The sequence below is a fragment of the Brachyistius frenatus genome, unplaced genomic scaffold (assembly GCF_029030835.1).
Source record: "Brachyistius frenatus isolate BFR_SWC_R1_liver_20210118 unplaced genomic scaffold, ASM2903083v1 Contig_14, whole genome shotgun sequence".
Lineage (NCBI taxonomy): Eukaryota > Metazoa > Chordata > Actinopteri > Embiotocidae > Brachyistius > Brachyistius frenatus.
This window is the reverse complement of record NW_027210613.1, coordinates 40644-60511: the sequence shown is the minus strand read 5'-3', so window position 1 is coordinate 60511 and position 19868 is coordinate 40644. Positions and strand designations below refer to the sequence as shown.

Here is a 19868-nt window from a genome sequence, read left to right as displayed (position 1 = left end):
TTTCACACATTTCAGGTATTAATTCATTCACAGCGAGCAGGTGCACTATAAACCAACAGAAGAGCGCGCACAGGTGACTTCCTTACAAAGAGTGTTTCGGCCCCAGATCCTGCCCTCTTTAGTCCTCTTTCTGTCTTTCTCCAGCCAACCAAATAATCTACCAATCGACTGATCCTGCAAACGCACGCATGCATGTACAGTACACCCACACACTCTGTCTCCCTCTGTCTCGCCAGTAAACACACACACACACACACACACACACGCACGCACGCACGCACGCACGCACACACACACACACACACACGCACACGCACACGCATGCAGGCAGATACCCGCCCCTCAGCCTCCTCCCGAATGCACATGGGCATAAATCAAAGTGTTCCAGTTACTATCGACTTTTATCAACAGCGTGAAGTGCACGTATTTTTTTTTTTTTTTTTTTTTTATTATTGCGAAATAATAAATATACAATTTATCTCTATTTCATTCCACAACAGTGTAACCAGACATTGTAATATCTTCTAGTAGCAGAAATGTGCATGCTTGCGTTCCACTGTGCAGGTGCACACATCACCTCACAAAATGTCGTCAATACCACGTGCTCTCATGTAAAGTGCCTGCCGTGTTACATGCGAGTGGAAACGTCCGCCAATGCAAATTTAGTTTAATCGGCATGAGATGTGTGCAGAGTCCTGCTTTATTCAGCGAAGGTCACAGATTACGATGTAACCCCGTTAACAAAGAGTTACAAGTCCACTGTCATCTACGAGAGCTCCACGCAGTGTGTGAGCCTTTTCAACTTAAATACGCTGTTCAACCAAAGGTGACAATTTTGTCACTGCAATGCCACGTTAGTCGAAACACTTGGAGACAGTGGATCGAATTTTGAGGACTTTGTCTCAAATCACATCTACAGCCACACTGCGAGGCTGTATTTTGCCACACAACTGTAATTTACAGTCCTAGTTTAGCCTTTCCTCAGCATGCTAACGTGCGCTATCTAACATGAACTTCAGGATTTGGGTATTTTACTGGTTTTGCTGATACTGAATTTATTCATCAAATTGAGGTCAAATCAGACCCAAAGTTCCTAGAATATTTATTAGTTCTGGGGTTTTAAATCCACCCAGTCATTATTCATTCCATTAATTGGGACCATAAATATCTGTAAAATTGTCTGGGAATCAAAGCATTACTTGTTGTGAGGTTTGAATCTGGACTTCAGCAGTAAACTGATAGACGGTCTTTGCCATTCCTAAATCTACGTTGCTAAAAATATATATAATATCAAATTGCAGCTTTTCTAAGTCAGTTGAAGGTGGATGTGATGAGGCTCCGCTCTGATTAGAAACTCTGACTAATCATTTGAGACAACTGCTGAAATCTATGGGATGTAAGCGAACTGGTAAAGTTTTGTTGTAACTTCACTTTACGACTGCTAACATGGCTATATTCTAACATTCATATTAGTGGAGTTCTCATCTTGAAAAACTGTCTTTTATGTGCTCAAAAAGCATTCAAAACCTCTCTCTATTAACTCAGACTCTGTAGGTGTTAAAAATAGGCTGTTAAACGTGCTGTGAAGCTGCTTCAGGTTTTCAGAGCGTTCCTCAGCTCCAACATTACTGCCCCATTTCTGACCCTCCTACTGCCTTCATTTATGCTGATAGTGATACAAAAACAAAACAAAAAAAAATGGCAGGGGGAAAAGAAAACTGAAAATGCCTGTGGCCAATGAGAGAGTGAGTGAATTGAAAAGAATGACCCCTGGAGGGTCAAGTTATTTAACCCCTGAGTACTCCAGAGCTGATGCAAGGCTTCCCAGTTACACCACAAAAGATGTCCTACAATCCTGGAAATGTACAGTTGTACACAACCCAGGTCCTCTTATACTATGGACTGCTTTATCTGACTAACTCAAACAGTTTAGCCATACAAAATCCACAACCTCACTGATAGCTGTTTCTTTGGGTCACTTGGAGAGCTCATGTCTTTAGCTGTTTAATGAGAAAGTAAGGCCCACATTCCCTGTCCTCCTTTTCTTTATCTGAAAGGAGCTGGCAGTGATGAGGCACCACTTTGCCAGTAAGACATTGTTGTAAAACCATGACACCTGATCCCAGCTTTCAGCATCATCCAGCCCCTCTGTACTAATTAAATGTTTTGCCAAAAATCTCTGCTCTCCATTTCACAGTAGGTGAACATGAAGCCTTCACATGGTTCTCAAAAAAGAGAGCTGATGTGGTTGAAGAGCGTCGGGCACGCTGAGCAATGCGCTGATGCAATAAAAGCTGCTCATGTGATTGGTAGCTGGTGAAATCAGCTCATTTTTCCTTCAGCAGAACCACATCCTTCCAAAATGCATGCGATGAACGAGCGGACGCAGGTTTGGAAACGGAGTAAAGTCAGCTTCCAAATTAATGTGATTCCAAATTAGCGTCCGATGGGAGGCAAAATTTGATCCCTTTTCCTTAAAGGATCTGAGAAAAAAAAGAAAGATACATTTTACGGGTATGTTTCCCCCCTCCCCCGCCACCTCAACCTCTCTGTTGCCTTCAAATTAAATAAGACCTCAGTGGCTCCTCTACAGAACATGGTAATTAGCCCTCTTCACCAGAAAATAAAAAGAGGGGGTCCCTTTTGGGGGTCAAACCAGAAGCACCATTCAGCATGCACACTGTCATTTATCACCGAAAGAGGTTGCTTCCAAGAAAAGTGGATGAAAGGCTGATGGGCTTCCCTACTGGGTTGCTCGGGCCCTGCTGGGCTGCCTGGATACTGAAAATCACAGTCATGGCTGAGAGGAGGATTTAGCCACTTGGGGATAGAGGAGTTCAACCACATCATCAACTCCACGTTTTATTCAATTGCTCCCAGGAAGAGAGGATTTACAGCCATAAGTTCACATTTTCTACTGCGAACAGGAAGCCATGGGCCATAAAAGAAGAGGCCCCGTACTGCCATTAACCCCGATAAAGTATGAATAAATCAAAATCTCTTTTGGGAGAGATTACTTAAAGTGTTCCAAGATGAAAATATATTTGACACACCAAGCAAGAGGAAAAAAAACATCTTTTGGTTATAAGATTTAATCCCAATTTGAGTCAGAATAAACAAGTTCATTTTAGCGCCATCTGAGCGTAATTCATTATTCATTTGTCTTGTCGGTGATTCGCTGCATTGAAAACAAGCCCCCCCCTCTTCCTTAAAGGTTATGACAGCGTCAGAGAGCGGGGACGCTGTCTGCTGGCTGTCAGAGACAGAGAGGCGACGGTAATAGGCTGTGATCTCTCACCCTGCTTCTTCAGCCTGTTTGTAAGTGCTGTGTACAAGGCTTATTTGGGGTGTAGCATCTGCCAGACTCAGGGAAACCAGAAACCTTTAAAACACAGAGAGTCTTTATCCAGAAGAACCTCATCAGCAAAAGGGGGCGGAGGGGGGGGGGGGGCAGACAGAGAGGAGAACTTTTGACCCTAACCTGACTGTCAGATGAAGAGACATCCTGTTCCATGTTAACATAAATACCTACAACTATTAACTTGAACCTGCACTTTCGAACTGTCTCTATTGCTCTGTGAGATAACCTTATGACCAATCTGTATCGGCACCATGATGTTCTAACTATGTTGATTTTACATGAAATTAAAACTTTCTAACACAATTAATAACATAAATGTTTCATTCATTGTGTGTCAATTCGAATGTTGATGTGTGCTAAAGAAAATTTTAATAGAAGAAAACAAATCGAACTTTTAGAGCCTTCAGACACCCAATGTTATATGACATAGGGCACAAAAATGACGAAGACAACGATCTCAAGGACAACGTATGGAGCCGCGTCGCCGAACAACCAGGCTGTCAGGACAGTGAGTAGTTGATGGTTTTTTCGGATGTACTAAAACACGACAGGTTTGATATAACGTACTAAAATCTCTTCTTTTATCGAGTGAGGAGGAGCGGGACAAGATCTTCATCACTGGATGATGTTGAATCAATCATTTTTCTGAAGAATGAGCTGGCGGGAATCTATTCAAACCCTTTAATGAACAACTGTCTCAAATCTGCATCGCTGCCGGTATGAATATACATCTGAGGGGTTTGAGTATTTCACATTTTTGTGCCGTTCGTTCCTCACGCTCCCGGTGTGTAAAGGCCTTTACTACAATGTTTACACTAAGAGAGTTACCTCTTTAATATCTTTGATAGCACTGGACTACTACAAAATAATACTCATAAGATACTACTGATAATAGTGCTATTCATGACCATACGGTATGCGTTCACAAATTACATGGCATTTCCATTTTGATCCTTATTATGGTCATGCTTGACAACCTCCAATTTAAGGCGCATGTGTTTCCCAGTGGTCATGGGAAAACAGTTTAAGATGTGCCAGTGCTTGCCTCGTGTTAAGGAGCAGGTGTGAGACTCTCTCCTGTGTATTGTTGGAGGGTCTCTATATGGGGGGGCTGCAGAGGGATGTCGTCATTCATGCTAGTAACTAACGAGTCCCTCAGGCCCAGACTGCAACCAGCAGTGTAGCAGACTTACAGCATTACCATAACAAAGGTCTGTGGTCGGATGCTGTATGATAAAGGCATGGCAGAGATGAAAAAAAAAAAAAAAAACACCCCCTTATTTCACACACTCACACTGGGGGTCAGAGTAAAGCTCTACAAAGTGCTCAAGCTTTCACAACGTGATAAGACATGCCTGTGCATCTTTCACGTTAGTCCCCAGGGAAACAGGCGTCTTTAAAACAAAATGTGACTGTTAAACTATTTAGATAATCTCCTGTTGAAAAATGTTGCGACAAAACTCTGATCGTGATCACGAAGTGTCATATTTTGTTTCTTGGCCCTTTTAATCAGTTAATGGTTCAAACATTCAGTCAGGACAATGAAACGCACTCACCTCAATGGACCATATAACTAAATCAGAACCAAAACTTAATCTTAGTCAAACAATAAAAAACATCAAACACTTGTGATCTCTGGACTCACTGAGAATATTCACATTCATTAGAACCTCTCCGTCCGTGCTGCACCTCAGAGTTGTGTCATGTTGATGTTGTGTGCGAGAATGGTCTTCAGTTGCTGCACAATATGAACCCCAATGAAAATGATCTGAAATCATGCTTTAAATGCCAATTAGCACTAAAATCCCGTGGGACAACCCCACAACTTATTGCTCCCTTGTACCATCCGACAAAGTAGCGCTGCTAACCAGACATTTCAGTTCCATTTAAATTAAAGCAAGGCTATATAACTTACACAACAACACATCCCTACACTCTAATAAAAAGTTCAATTTGTAAACCACAAACCACACCCTTACTCAGTTTGACACACATCAGGAGTTCTGCTGATACAGCCTTACTTGGCCTGGTATGAACAGTGTTTTTTGGGGACTATATTTTGCTCAGTTTAGTAAACCTTCCATAAATCTTGCTGTAGCATATGACTGATGCGTCTTTAACTTGTGTTACAGTTAAACTGCAGTCATCATTTTCCTGTCATTCTAATTGAAACTTTTAACCCAGTGACACAATGACTGGCTTTAGCTGTGACATCCATGTATAAATATTGGTATAAATAGTTGTATGACAAAACCTAGTTGTGTTCAATAAATGCCGACATGGTCAGATCTGAGCGCTCTTACCATAAAGATCCTGTTTTTCTTTTTATTTCTGCCCCCCCTCGCCTCTTCTTCCCATCTGAGTCTGATGTCTTTTCACTGTGTTCATTCATGTGTGCAGAGGGCCTCCAGTGCCAAGCGCTCCTCCAGCCTGGCTGTCCAGACCAGGCACAATGGAGCCTGATTCCCTCGCCCCTCCGTCCCCCTGTGGCCTAAAGAAGTCTCCCTGCAGGAGTGGAGGAGGACCACCTCAGTGTCCGTCTGAGGATTTCAGAAACCTCCACGCTCCTTTTCCTCATTGTCATGATCTTCAAAGTGTCAGTTTACTGACTGGCATGAGTCATTGGTTCAGTTTTCTCTTGATATCTTTGCTCTTTTACCTACAAATTCAATTCTGACCGACAGACATAGTTTTCAGGCTCAAGTATACTGTTGTTAAAGTGAGGTAAAATCAGTTCGATCATTTGAAAAGTTGGCTGCTGAAAAACGGGATGAATGGAGAGGTTAAAATTACAGGGGGTCGTATGGCGGAAACTACATGGAAGGACATCATACTATGTGACAAAACAACATATATTAATAAAACAATTAAAAAAATACTCTACGTTTGTAATCATATCCACAGATGCAGCAATTCAATGAGTTACAACAAAGCAAATTCAAGATATTTAGCAGCTTGTTTCTTGATTCATGTGGAGTAGAGCCCCAACAATGCTGGATTTTTAAGTCCAATACTTATATTAGGTAGTAAAAAAAAAAAAAAAAAAAACAAATATTGATATTTTGGCCCATATTTTTTCTTACCTTTTTATGTTGCTACCCAATTCAGTTACTTTGTCTTTAGTGCAAATGAAAAATGCAAGCAAGCTAATTTACTAAAACAACATGACCTTGGTAAATTTATACCTGTTAACATCAGCTTTGTCATAGTGAGCATTTTATCATTGCTGGCGTTGGCACGTAGCTCACAGCCCTACAATAGTAAATGAAAGTGCAGCCTTACAGAGCAGCAAGCATGGAACAAGTCAGGAATGAGTCTTCTTGTTGACTGATAATAACACAGTCTTTTTGCATTGTTTCTTGGTGTTTACAACATGTGGGCCCACACAAGTATTTGGAAAACTACTGGAGGAGACACACAGGAGGAGATGAAGAGCAAGAGGGAACCACAGGTATAACAGATGGATTTTCCTCATGTTGACATGCTTGGCAGGATGCCCACAGACACTAGTTTGGTACCAGGGGGTTAGATTAATGCAAATAAAGTCATGAAAAATAGAATAAAAACAAACCCTTGAACTGAACTGTTGAATGTTTGATTATATTCAATAACCTGAAATTTGAGAGTGAAAAAAAAAACTGTTGAAAATCTGATGAAACACAGGTAAAGGTGCTTTTCTGACCACTTGAACATGATGTATGGTGAAACAAAGCAGGCAGGGGAGACAACAGCAGGCAAGCAGACAGACAGTAAACCGAACTGACCCTGGGGTCCAGAGGAGGAAGCCTCATCTCCATGCTCGTGAGCCACTGTCTCAGTGCTTGGATTTGACTCCTGAACTCACACTGCCACTGGCTCATGTCCTCCATATCCCTCCTGAAACAGAGGCGAGCAACACAAAATGAAACGTTATATTGATCACATTTTACAGTCAAATAATATTGTAAACATTCTCTATAGTCAGGGAAATGGAAGACGTTACTTAAAAAGACAGTACAAGTAAATCATGGTAAATGTATGTCATCAATCAAATTCCTTTAATAATCATGAGGTTATACAGAGACGGATTGGTGATATGGCTAAAACATTGTTTTTCTGCTCACATGACTGCTCTGTGTGAACTCAGACTGAATCTTAAGCTGTTGGTTTCTTGCATCTTTGTATCTCATGTCTGCTGATATCATTTTTCAGGATTACTTTCTACCTTAAACATCTGTCTTCATTTTGCGGCACACTGACAGCGACACAGTACACTGGTGTTTGTCAAAAAGCACCTCACCAATACCTTGGTGTTACAGTATTTCCACTACGATGATTAATTACTGCTCTGTCAGGAAGTGGGTCATTTGGAGAATAGATAATAGCACAGACATGATTTGCTCTACAACAGGATGAGCCCTTCAAGAATTATTATTCTTATCAAAGGAATACAACCAGGGCTGCTCGGCTGAAAACATGATCAAACTATCTCATTAGAGAGGCATCTGTTCTCTACGTCTGCTGGGCTGGAACCTGGTTCTTTTTTTTTTCCACTGTGTTTCATTTATGTGATTTATACTGTCTGCTTACTACACAGTTCAGAGCTCTGTCTTTGCACTGATGGTGAATGCAGACGCACCGGTCTGCGAAGCTGATACAAATGACCAACTGTCGTCACAGGCTGGGTGTTTTGTTTAATCTCACTGTTGGTGGCCACATTCAATCAAGCAAGCATTCATTCCTTTGGACTATTGATTTTTTTCCAAGTTTTCTCACTTGTATATGTGATAAAGCAGAGTATTTCATTTGTACAATGTTACCATGTGTGGATTTAGTTATGAATTGTGGCACTCGTTTACAGTAGCATACCCATATCTCTGATCCTGTGATGAAGGTGTTGGAGATCCAAACAAAGCACTTCCTTTATCCTACAAGAAAGCAGTTGAAAAATATAGAGAATAATCCTTTTTCCACCTGCTGGAGCTCATACTGTTCCTTCAACAACTCATCACCGTACAGTATACAGTATATTATGACGTGTTTTTACTGTTCTCTGTGCTCTTACCTCCCTGTCATCAGCTTCAGACGCAGGGAGAGCTGGGAGGGAAGGGGTTGCATCAGAGTAGTCAAGGGAGCTGAGTGAAGAATTCAGGGAGGTGAATGCCCCGTTGCTTCTGGTGGCAGAATCCTCCATCAAACCCAGTGGCTAATGTTGGCACAGAGCAAAAATATGTATGCATGCAGTATGGTGTAAATCCACATCCATACAGATGGCTTGAAAATACTGTTCGGGGTCTTTTTTTACATCTCAGTCAGAAGATACATTCCAGGGTAAAAACTGAGAACGTCATTTTATAAGAATTTTATAAGACAAATTGTAGTTCAAAATAAGACGATTATGATTCTAGTTACGACCTCACTAATATGGCAGATGCCTTGCACATTACAGAGGGATGATCAATTGTAGAGCAGGTGCTGGACCAAGTAGCTGTTTCACCTGAAATAACTTTCTTCCTTGAAGATAAGAGTGTAAGTCGGTCTAACATTGCCCTCATGTGGTCAACGACTGCTTTTTCTAGTGGAACATTTCATATCACCAGTAAGCTGCGAGCTTCAGTTGACAGTATTATATCAACGGAGAATCAGTGCAGTTGTTTCAAGTCTTAAACTCACTGGGTATCATTTTCATTAAATAAAATTCACTTTCTGTGCAGTGGTTCTACTGGTAGTATTACTGTGCCAGGGTGAAATGCACAAAACAACAATATACTTCCATGACTCTTTATACATATGCTGTTCATCCAATGTAACTTGTGATTTGTGCCACCCTAAAATGTCTTCATGTGCATGGGTAGTGATGAATGACAAGAGTGCCTCTTCAGAGCATATTTATTTACAACATAGTGTTATGTTCACATACAACAACAGTCCTCACTGTATCATTCAAAGCAATATCTGCCCAATAAGCAAAACCAACCAGTTAGTTTGTGATTTGATATACTGCTAAAATTTAAATCAGCGCACTTCCATCTGAAGTTGTTTTTATTTTTCACAAAATATCCTTTGAAAAGTTAGTAAAACATGCAAGACAAATTAATATCAAAAACATGATGAAAACAAATTGAAAAGATTTACAGAGGTAAAACACTTTAGAGAAGCAAAACAGAAAATCTTTGATGTGGAAAAAAATAACTATGAGCAAAATAAAGCTTTGAGCTATTTTTCAGTTTGCAAAAGAAATCTGTGGCAAAATGCCACCTGTTCGTTTGATATAATACATACATTCATGCAACGTGGTGCTGCATCAAATAGGTCAATTCTCCTAATTTCTCCTGTAGGCCCTTTGGTTGAACTGAATTTTCTGTCAGATAATCAAAAAATGTACTCAGTGGACTCGCTAACTGAAGATGTGCTGTTGTATTAGTACAGTTAAACTCAATTCAAATTAAATGTACAAGCAGAGGTGTGTATTATCTGTGAGTGTTCTCAAAAAAATATCACGGTATGACAACCTAAATGTCACTATTAGCATTCATGTAATAAACACATGAAAAAGGTCATGAATGAGGAGTGTTCCCAGAAAGGCATCCCAAGATGGTGGTGACTCAGCCTCAGCTTTCTTCGAGTGTGATGTGCAATGGAAGAAAGGACATACTCAATGGCAGATCTAGAAATGAAAGGAAATGACTTTGAAATAAAACCAAAATTAATCAAACCATGAAGTAAGGAACAAAAAAATAAAAAACAGAAATGAAATGAAATGAAATTGTACGAGAAATCTAGATGAAACTTTGCTTCAGTTTTGGGCAAATGAAATGGAAATGACAATGTTTTCTAGAACAGTTGCACACCATACCTGTGTTACTGCGTGAGGATGACAAGGACCCACAAATCCATCAAAGGTGAGAGGATCGCATGCTCCGGCCAACTGAGTATGTGTGCTCCGATGTTGGGTTGTGAGGGACTGAGGCAGCTGTGAGAAACAAGAGGATGACAAAAAAAAAAAAAAAAAAAAAAAAAACAGCAGCAATGAGAGTTTTGAACAGAAGTATTTCTATCAGTGATATGCTACCATGGCAGTGTGCGGTACAGGGAGAACAATGGCGTTAATCTAGGCTCTGAGACCAGATCAAATCAACTAAAGAAAACAGACAAAACAAAGAAAAGAAAAATGTATAAATTAAATGATAATTCAACTTACAAGAATCAAAATAACAGGAGGCAGGTCTGTGAGGGAGAAGGATCGAGTCTGACATCATCTTGGGATTTACTGGGAACACTTGGTTGACGGTGAATATGAGCAATCCAAAATTTGTAGTGTGTAAAACATTGCTGTAATTAACTTAAAATATGCAAAAGTCCACTGAATATAAATGACATAAGCACAAAGTAATGTCAAACTGGTTTCAGAACAGTCTGCATAAGTGTGGGTCTGGCACTTCTTTTCAGTGTTGCATTCTTGTAGTGTCTCAGGTGTATTCTGTGCTGCAGTTTACTGGGTACAGTCTAGTTACCCAGGCAACATATAACATAAAAAAAACTTTAACACGTACTCTATACAAACATTCTGAAATTTTGAAGGCATCTATATATTTTAGTTAAAAACATTAAAACTATGTTGACATTCGGTATCTCACTACTTGTACTGTCGAAAAAGATAAAAAATAGACAAATATTCTTAAATTTCAAAGGAAAAAAGGAATACTGGAAAAATATTTCTTTTTGACATAGATACACTATATATTAGTTTCAGAAAGCAAAGTATACATCTTTTTTTAACGGGTGTAAAATGAAAACTATAAAGTCACTTAAAAAACTGCAGAAATGTCATGCTCTGCTTGAAAAATATAAACTGATTCTGTGATCAGTACTAAAAGAAAATATAATCTAGCGATGCTTGGTTATGTCTCGATATGAGGCACATGTTCAGACAGATGTTATATATGAAAAAAAAAAATCAATAGCCTAGGCAATTTTTGTTGTGACGACATGCAGGGAAGAATAAATAAATGATATTTTCTTTGTTAGTGTAACTAGTTTTTCCTGTTAGAAATGCAACTATAAAATGCATTAGTATTGTTGTTTATTAGGAACAGAACTAGCTGATTAGAATCTGCGGCCGTAGCTTGAAGAAGATGTGAAGGAGGTGGATGAGAAGTTCATGCTGAAGCCAGAGCCAGCGTCGATGCTGCCTCTCCTGGAGCCTGATCGGGATCCGGTCCTTGAGCCAGTTCGAGAGCCATATGCAGATCCAGGGCCACTGGCGTTGTAGGGACTGTAGAGGCCTTTGCTCGACTGTGAGGAGGCCTCCAGCAGCCTGAGGCTAGATCCTTCCTCCACCATGCTTCTGTCCATGGCATCTTTGAAGGAGATTTTCAGTTTGGTTTTTGGACATGTCAGATATTTAGAATAAGCACTGACATCTCTCAGCTTCTGGGCCGTGCGGGCGTCGATCGTGCCCTTCTTGATGGACTCATCTAGTGTCACTCTGCCCTCCACTTCAGGCTCAATAAGTCCACCAGTCAGATATTGAACCTCAAGGAATCGCTGGCCAGCCTCGTAATACAACCAGCCCTTCTTCAGGGCCTGGGAGGCAGACATCTTTACTTTAGTTCTGGGATCTTCAAATCCATTGAATGCTTTTTGAGCCAGGTTCAGGCGATCGACCATGACTTTATCCACCAGGCCTTTTTCTGTGGCGTCAGTGACTGAGAATCTTTCTCCACTTGTGGGGTCAATGATTCCTCCTGTGCAGGCTTGGGCCTCCAGCAACCTTTGGCCTGTGATGTTGTCTACTAGATTTCTGTGAATTGCCTCAGTGATAGACACCTTCTCCAATGTGTCTATGTCCAATATTCCGGCTACAGGGCCAGTGTCCTCTGTTGGGTCATTCCATATGACTGCAGGTGTTTTAATGGAGGGTATGGGGCTCATTGGGGAGGAGTACGTGGAACCAGTGGTGGACCCAAAAGAGGACGAGCGTGAACGGAAGCCTCCCATGTTTCCAGAAAGCATGTCAGCAAACTCTGTGATGGACAGGTTTCCAGCTCTGTAAGAATCAAGAGCGTTCTGGTCAATTAGACCACGTGAAATAGCGTCATCAACATCGTACTGTCTCCCAGACCTCCTGTCAATGATAAGGGATTTAACAATACCATCAGAGGAAGTCATTGTGATCTCTTCCCATTCACATTCCTGCTCGGAAAGCTCCAGGTAGGTTTGGTGGTCAATGAGTCCCTTCCTGTAGGCCTCATACACAGTCATTTCTTTGCCTGTCTCTGGGTCTACGATTACAACTCTGCGTTTACGAACTGAGGATTTGGAGGAGGTCTTCCTTTCCCGCTTCTTTTCTTTCAGTAGCAGGAGCACCAGGCCACTGTCAGGATCAGTGATGCACCTCTCCATCAGCTGGAGGTAGGTCAGGTTTTCCTCAGTGTTGGGATCAAAGAAGCCTTTGGTGTCATCAGATGGATCTGTCAGGATCTCATTCATTTCCTCGTCAAAGAGGCCGCGTTTGTAGGCCACCTCAACTGGCAGACGATGACTTTCCTCTGGATCGATGATTCCACCAGTGGCAATCTGGGCTTCCAGGAGACGGATACCATGATCTTTCAGAATGAGCCCCTTTTTCATGGCCTGGAACAGGGAGATTGTCTTGCCTGAATAAGGATCTCTATATCCTGTCACTGCACGCTCGGCAGAGAGAAGCTTGTCTTTGAATTCTGGGCCCACAATTCCCATCTTTACTGATTCGTGGACAGTCAGTTTGAGGTTTTTGATTGGATCAATGACGTACCCTGTCGCCGCCTGGGCCTCAAGGAGTTCAAATGCAGTGCCTGGCCTAATCATGTTCTTTTTCATGGCCTGGTAAATAGATAGACGTTCCTTTGAGGACTCCAAAAATACACCAGCAATACAGCTTGTGCCCTCAAGGTACCTTGATACCCTACTGCTAACCTCCTCCACTGTAATAAGGCCTTCATTCAGTTCTAAGACAGTCTGCTGGTCAATAATTTGGGAGCGGATGAGCTCCTCCATTGTGATCTGTTTTCTCAGACCCTTGAATGTCAGCCTCTTGTCTCCCAGGGAGAGGAGGCGCAAACCACCATCCACCTTGCACCTCTTGAGCAGCTGTGCATATGACAGTTTCTCATCAGTGACAGGGTCAACGAATCCCTTAACATCATCAGTCAATTTCTCGTTGGTTTCCTTGTTGATATAGCCTCTTTGCATGGCAATGTCTGCTGGCAGATGGAACTGGAATTCAGGATCAATAATACCACCACTGGCCGTTTGTGCCTCTAACATTTTCAGAGCATAATCCTCTGGAACCAGATCCTTTTTCATGGCCTGGAAGAGAGATATGACTTTCCCACTGTAGGGATCCTTGTATCCTGTGACAGCTCTTTCAGCTGAGAGAAGTTTATCATGGATCTCAGGGCCGACAACACCCTTACGAACAGCTTCATCGACAGTGAGTGTCTCATGCTTCACAGGATCAACAATGAATCCTGTCGCAGCTTGTGCTTCGAGGAGGCTGAGGCCGATTTCTGGTTTAATAAAACCTCTCTTTATTGCTTGGTATATGCTTATCTTGGAGCTGGAGTCTGTCGTGACCCCAGCAACGCAGCCTGTGCCATAGAGATACTGTTTCACACTGGTCAACTCCATTATGTCACGGATATCCCTCTTGCCCTGTTTGAGAAGGTTGTACATCTCCAAGTCAATGATGCGGGCATTGTAAAGCTCCTCAATAGTTATCCTTCTCCTTATAGTCTGACATGACAGTGGGCTATCATTTCTGATGATTTCTCTTTGCTCCATGATCTCAATGATAATGATGATCATCCGCTCTTTAGTGATTTTACCAGAGCGATATTCGTCCATGAGCCTTTGTCTCTCCTGCTCTGGAATCAGATTTGAGTTCATGACATCCCAGAGGTTCATTGGTTTGTCAGCAAGACCCTCAATTGGGATGTTAATTTGGCTGGTGGTCAGATCGCTCTGGGTTTGTTCCTCAGTGTAGAGGTATGTCTTCTCCACAACAGTTGGAGACTGAGGTTTGGAGAGTGGGAGGATGAACAGGCCTGTTTCAGCATCTCTTTGACATTTGTCCTTCAGCTGTTTGTAGGTTACATTCTCATCAGTTTCTGGGTCTGAGAAAGCCTTGTTACCATCAGATGGCTCAGATAGGGTGTTGGAAATTTCTTTACTGAAGATATTCTTCTGATATGCAACATCAGTGGGGACACGGTGGCTGTTTACAGGGTCAATGATTCCTCCACTGACCATCTGTGCTTCTAACAGGGGCATGGCATGCTCTTTCAGGATGAGATCTTTTTGCATTGCTTCAAAGAGAGATATTTTGCAGCCTGTGAATGGATCTTTATAGCCAGTGACAGCTTTTTCTGCAGAGAGGAGTTTTTCATGTAGCTCTGGACCAACGAGGCCTGACTTCACTGCCTCATCTACTGACAGGCATTGGTTCCTCACTGGATCTACCATGAACCCAGTTGCAGCCTGCGCCTCAAGAAGTGAGAGACCAGTGTTGTGTCGGAGGAGCTTTTTCTTCATCGCTTGATAAATGCTTATTTTCTCTTTTGTTGGTTCCAGGTAGATGCCAGCAACGCTATCAGAGCCCTGAAGGTATTTCTTGACATTGGGATTCTCACTGACTTTTTTAGGTGTTGTTTTGCTTTGTTGAAGGAGGTCAAAGGTTGGTTTGTCAATGATTTTGGAATCGTACAGGGAAGCTGCTGGGACAGGAGCTCTGAGTCCTTTGAAGCTCGACTGTTCTCGTTTCTTGGTTTCTTTCTCTTCTGTGATTGTGATAAAGATCTTTATTATCTTTTCAATAGTAACCTTTCCTGACCTAAACTGTCTGAGCAGGTCAAGTCTCTGGTCCTCAGTGAGATAATCAGAGTTGAGGATTTCCCAGAGGGTCATCTTCTTGCCCTTAAATGGTCCAGAGTCAAGCTCCACAGTTGCCTGAGTCATAGCCTCTTTTGTCTGAGCTTCTGTGTATTTTTGCTCCTCCTTAGCATTGATTGCTTCATCAGAAAGAGGCAGGAGCCGGAGACCAGTTTTCTTGTCAGTGACACATTGTTTGAAGAGCTGTGAGTATGTGACATTTTCTTTTGCGTTGGGGTCAAAGAAGCATTTTGTTTCATCAGTGGGGCTGCTCAGAGCCTGTTTCATTTCATCATCGAAATAATTTCTCTTGCAAGCCACATCATGGGGAATACGATGGCTTTTTACTGGGTCAATGATGCCACCGGTGGTCATTTGGGCATCAAGCAGTCGGATTCCTTGCTCTTTAGGTATGAGATCTTTCTTCATTGCCTGGAACAGCGACACAGTCTTTCCAGTGTAAGGATCTTTGTAACCTGTCACAGCTCTCTCAGAAGACAGGAGCTTCTCGTGCAGCTCAGGACCAACAACACCTGCTTTGACAGCTTCATCAACAGTGTATTTCTGATTATGAACAGGGTCAACCATGTAGCCTGTTCCTGCTTGGGCATCAAGCATAGCCAAGGCAGGCCCGGGCCTCATCATGTCCTTCTTCATGGCTTGATAGAAGGACATCGTCTCCTTGGATGAGTCAATGACTACACCGGCAATGCCGTTTGTACCCTTCAGTGCTTTCTTGACAGGCTCTGTTTCAGACACCTCTTTGACTGTCACATTGCCCTTGTGCAATTTGTTGTAAAGATCTTTGTCAATGATTTTAGATTCGAGGAGCTCAGTCGCAGGGACAGGTGCTCTCAGACCATCAAAGGTAATTTCCTTCTTCTTCTCTCTCTCCTCAGCCACAGTAATCACAATCCTAATGATCTTTTCGATTGTGATTTTGCCTGTCTTGTACTGACGGAGAAGGTCCTTCTTCTGGTCTTCAGTGAAGTACTCGGAGTTGATTATCTCCCAAATGGTGATAGTCTTTCCCTTGAATCTACCAAATGGCACAGACACGGTTGTTTTGCTGAAGACATCCTTGGTCTCTTCCTCTGTGTATATACTAGAGCACTGAGCAGCTTTGTCTGTGATTGGCAAGAGTAGCAGACTGCTCTCAGGGTCAGTGGTGCATCTTGCCATTAGCTCAGAATATGTCAAAGGTTCCTGAGTGCTGGGGTCAAAGTATCCCTTTGTGTCGTCTGAAGGTTTCTCCATAATCTTATTCATTTCTGCATCATACTGACCCTGTTTATAAGCTGTTTCTTTGGGTACACGGTGACTGTTGATAGGGTCAACGATGCCACCAGTTGCAAGCTGAGCCTCAAGGACTCTGATGGCATGATCATGTTCCAACAGACCCTTCTTCATGGCTTCAAACACAGAGATCTTTCCACCAGTGTATGGATCTTTGTAGCCAACAACAGCCCTCTCAGCTGAAAGCATTTTGTTGTGAAGTTCAGGTCCAATCACGCCTTCCTTGACAGCCTCATTAACAGAAAGTGTGTGGTTCTTAATGGGGTCTAGGATGTAACCTGTGGCGGCCTGTGCTTCAAGCAGGATCATGGCAGTTCCGGGGGTAATCTTCTTCTCTTTTGATGCTTGATAAATTGACATCTTTTGATTAGATGGTGTCAAAACACCAGCAATGGGGTTCTTTCCTTTAAGAATTATTTTTAGATTTTCAGTCTGACCAAGCTCTTGAACAGTGGTTTTGCCATTTTTGAGCTTGTCAAAGTCTTTCTTGGGTAAAAGACCAATGTCATGGAGCCTGCTTGCAGGTACCTTTTCGCGGATGCCATCGAAAGACAATGGGTCTGGTCTCTTGTCCACACCATCTACCAGGTCACCAGCATTTTGGCCATTGTAAACTTTCTTTGTTGTCTCAACCATTGTTACATGGACAAGCTCTTTGTTTGAGACTGCTTCTCTTGGGTGCTGGTCTTTCTGGGCATCCTCAAGCTGCTGTAGCTTCTCGCGCAATTTCTGGTTCTCATCTGCGAGAATCTTTTCCTGCTCTAGTCTCTTCTTCTCCAGGTCCTGCATTTCTTTTTGCTTATTAAGCATCTCTTTCTCAGCCTCTTTCTGTTTACTGAGTGCTGCATCCATGGTATCCTGGAGTTTCTTCTTCTCCTGTTCCATCTGCTGTCTCTGGCGTTCCTGTTCATCTTTGAGAGCTTTGGCCTTTTTCACTTCCTCTTCAAACTGGCTCTCCAGCCTCTTTTTCTCATCTTCAATTAGCTTCTCCTTCTTTAACAGCATCTCTTTTTCTGTCAGGAATGTCTGCTGGAGCATTATCTTCTCATGCTCAATTTGTTTCTGCTGTGCATCAGCCATCTGATTGAAAAAAATAGAAAACACAAGTTACAACAGGTATATTAGCTGGGAGAACTATCAAACTCTTTCATTCAAATAGTTTATCTTATTTATAATTTTTTTAATAAACACCTTTTGTACAATGCACTCTGCTTATGCAAATTATAAATGCTAAACGAATCATTAAATTATGTTCTAATATATATGTGCTTTTCTATAGGGCGTTTTTATTGATTGTGCAGTATTTTTTCAGGTAACTATTATTATTTTTTTAAACTTTGTTTTACACGATTCTGGATAAATCATTCTTGCATCAAATGCAATTTTTGTTTAGCCCATAAAACCATGTCTATGACATTTCCCAACTAACAGTTATACAATAAGAAATACAATTGAGTATAACAATTTGTCACAAGACAGATTATTGCATAAACTCAAATTCATCTGTGACATACATTTTGTTGTGAATTTGTCCTGCATAAAATCATTTGGACATACCATTGCCTGACATTGTTACTGTCTTGGAATTAATATTCCTTCCTGACTTGTGTGTGTGTGTAACACACAGTGTGTAATGATACAACCATTTCAACTTTCACTATAAAACAAATTACCAAAAAATACTCCAGATGATTTACTACTTGGAGTGCAACGTGTACCCTTACAAAATGTATCTGCAACAAAAGTTAAGCGATCCTAAAATAATAAAGTAGATTCCTATTTCTCCTTGGGGAATTTCTTATAAAGAAGTCATACTGACCTGAATATAGGACTCAAAACAATTGTTAACGCTATGGCAATTTGCCTTGAAGCAATATAGTCCAGTTAAGGGAAGTCATTGACATGCTCGTTCTGGTTTATGAAGAATTAAATCTGACAGTTAAAATTGTAAAAAAAAATCTGAGGGCTTTTATAAACTAATTATACAATCATAGGATATCATGCTGATTGTAGTAGTAACACAGCTAATCATTCTGTGCTGCCAACTATAGTGCTGTTTGCCACAATGCTATTTTCTTGGCTCTCACTTATTTGGTTAATGCATTTTTACCTCTGGCAAGGAGTTAATGTTTTCACTGCGGTTTGTTTGTTTGTCTGTTTGTCAGCAGAATTACAAAAAAACTATTGGCCCGATTTCCATGAAATTTGGTAGAAGGGTGTAGCACGGGCCAAGAAAAAAATACATTAAATCTTGGACGGATCTGAATCATGGGGGTTTGGGTCCAGAGATGATTTTTCTCTTTCATTAATGTTGGGAGCCACTCATCTTAAAATGCAATAGACATTAGTAAAGTTCAATTGTGACCAAACAGGCAATTATAAAATTACAATGACTCCATATCACAGTCCACATTCATGGGTTCATGGACTTGCTCAAACTTAATACAAAAAGTTGTTATGGCGCACGCAGGGACAGAGAACTGGAACCACTTCCACAGCTGAAAACAACAGCTTTAACCAGGTTGACGTGTATTTTGACATAATTCAAATAGTTTTAGAAATATATCCAGACATATATTGTGGTTACAGTTGCAGATACTGTCTAAAATAGAAGAGTGAACTATTGGCAGACTATTGGCCGAGGTCTGCGGTCTCCAAGCAGCCTTGTAGTTATTTACTTATTTATTTTTTTAGGTGCTGAATACGTATTTGGTGCATACTGTTAGGTGGCACTATTTTTCTGTCATGCGTTAAACACTCAAAGGTCTTACAACATGTAATCGATAATGATTTTCTAAAATTCTAAATGGCAAAGAATACTATTTAGAAAGACAAATCTGGTTTGCATGGAATGAAAGGATGGAACTTGTCGAAACAGTAAAGGGATACGCCACTGTTTGTTTTATGACTATAACTCTGTATTCTACTCTTGAGAAGAATCATCATACCAACGGTGCTCCTAATTCAGTATGAGGTGGATTGCCCGTATGGTAATGACATTGACGCATCACGGACCATTGCAATTCTCTAGTCTAGCATTCGGGCAGATGGATAAACCTCGGGGCGGGGGTTGAGAATGAAGCTAACATGAGCTTGATGACAAGGAAGTGGGGTTGCTGCATGTCTTTTATGTCTATTAAGTCAACTGGTGCACACCAATACACGTCATGGTCTTTTAATGTGTTGGGCTCACAGTATAAGTTGGCTCTGTCACATTTCAGCCAAAAGTCTTAGCATTTACTGTTGACTGTGTGTTTGTGCTTGCTGGATTAATATAAACACATATCTTGCAAGGGTGGAGACACGTTTGGTGGATGTTTGC

At 41.4% G+C, this 19868-nt stretch overlaps 1 protein-coding gene across 4 annotated transcripts in view; it reads right to left on the bottom strand.

The window, feature by feature from the left end:
* Window positions 1-9211: 9211 nt before the first annotated feature.
* The window catches only part of LOC138617776 (plectin-like), a 44053-nt gene continuing 33396 nt past the window's right edge, over window positions 9212-19868 (bottom strand). For all 4 annotated transcript variants that reach the window (XM_069693036.1, XM_069693037.1, XM_069693039.1 and 1 more), the window contains 3 exons: window positions 10542-17626; window positions 10197-10313; window positions 9212-10007 (listed from right to left, as the gene is read on the bottom strand). In XM_069693036.1, the coding sequence (XP_069549137.1) occupies window positions 11447-17626 (6180 nt within the window). In that variant the 3' untranslated portion in view covers window positions 9212-10007; window positions 10197-10313; window positions 10542-11446. The remainder of the gene's footprint in view (window positions 10008-10196; window positions 10314-10541; window positions 17627-19868) is intronic.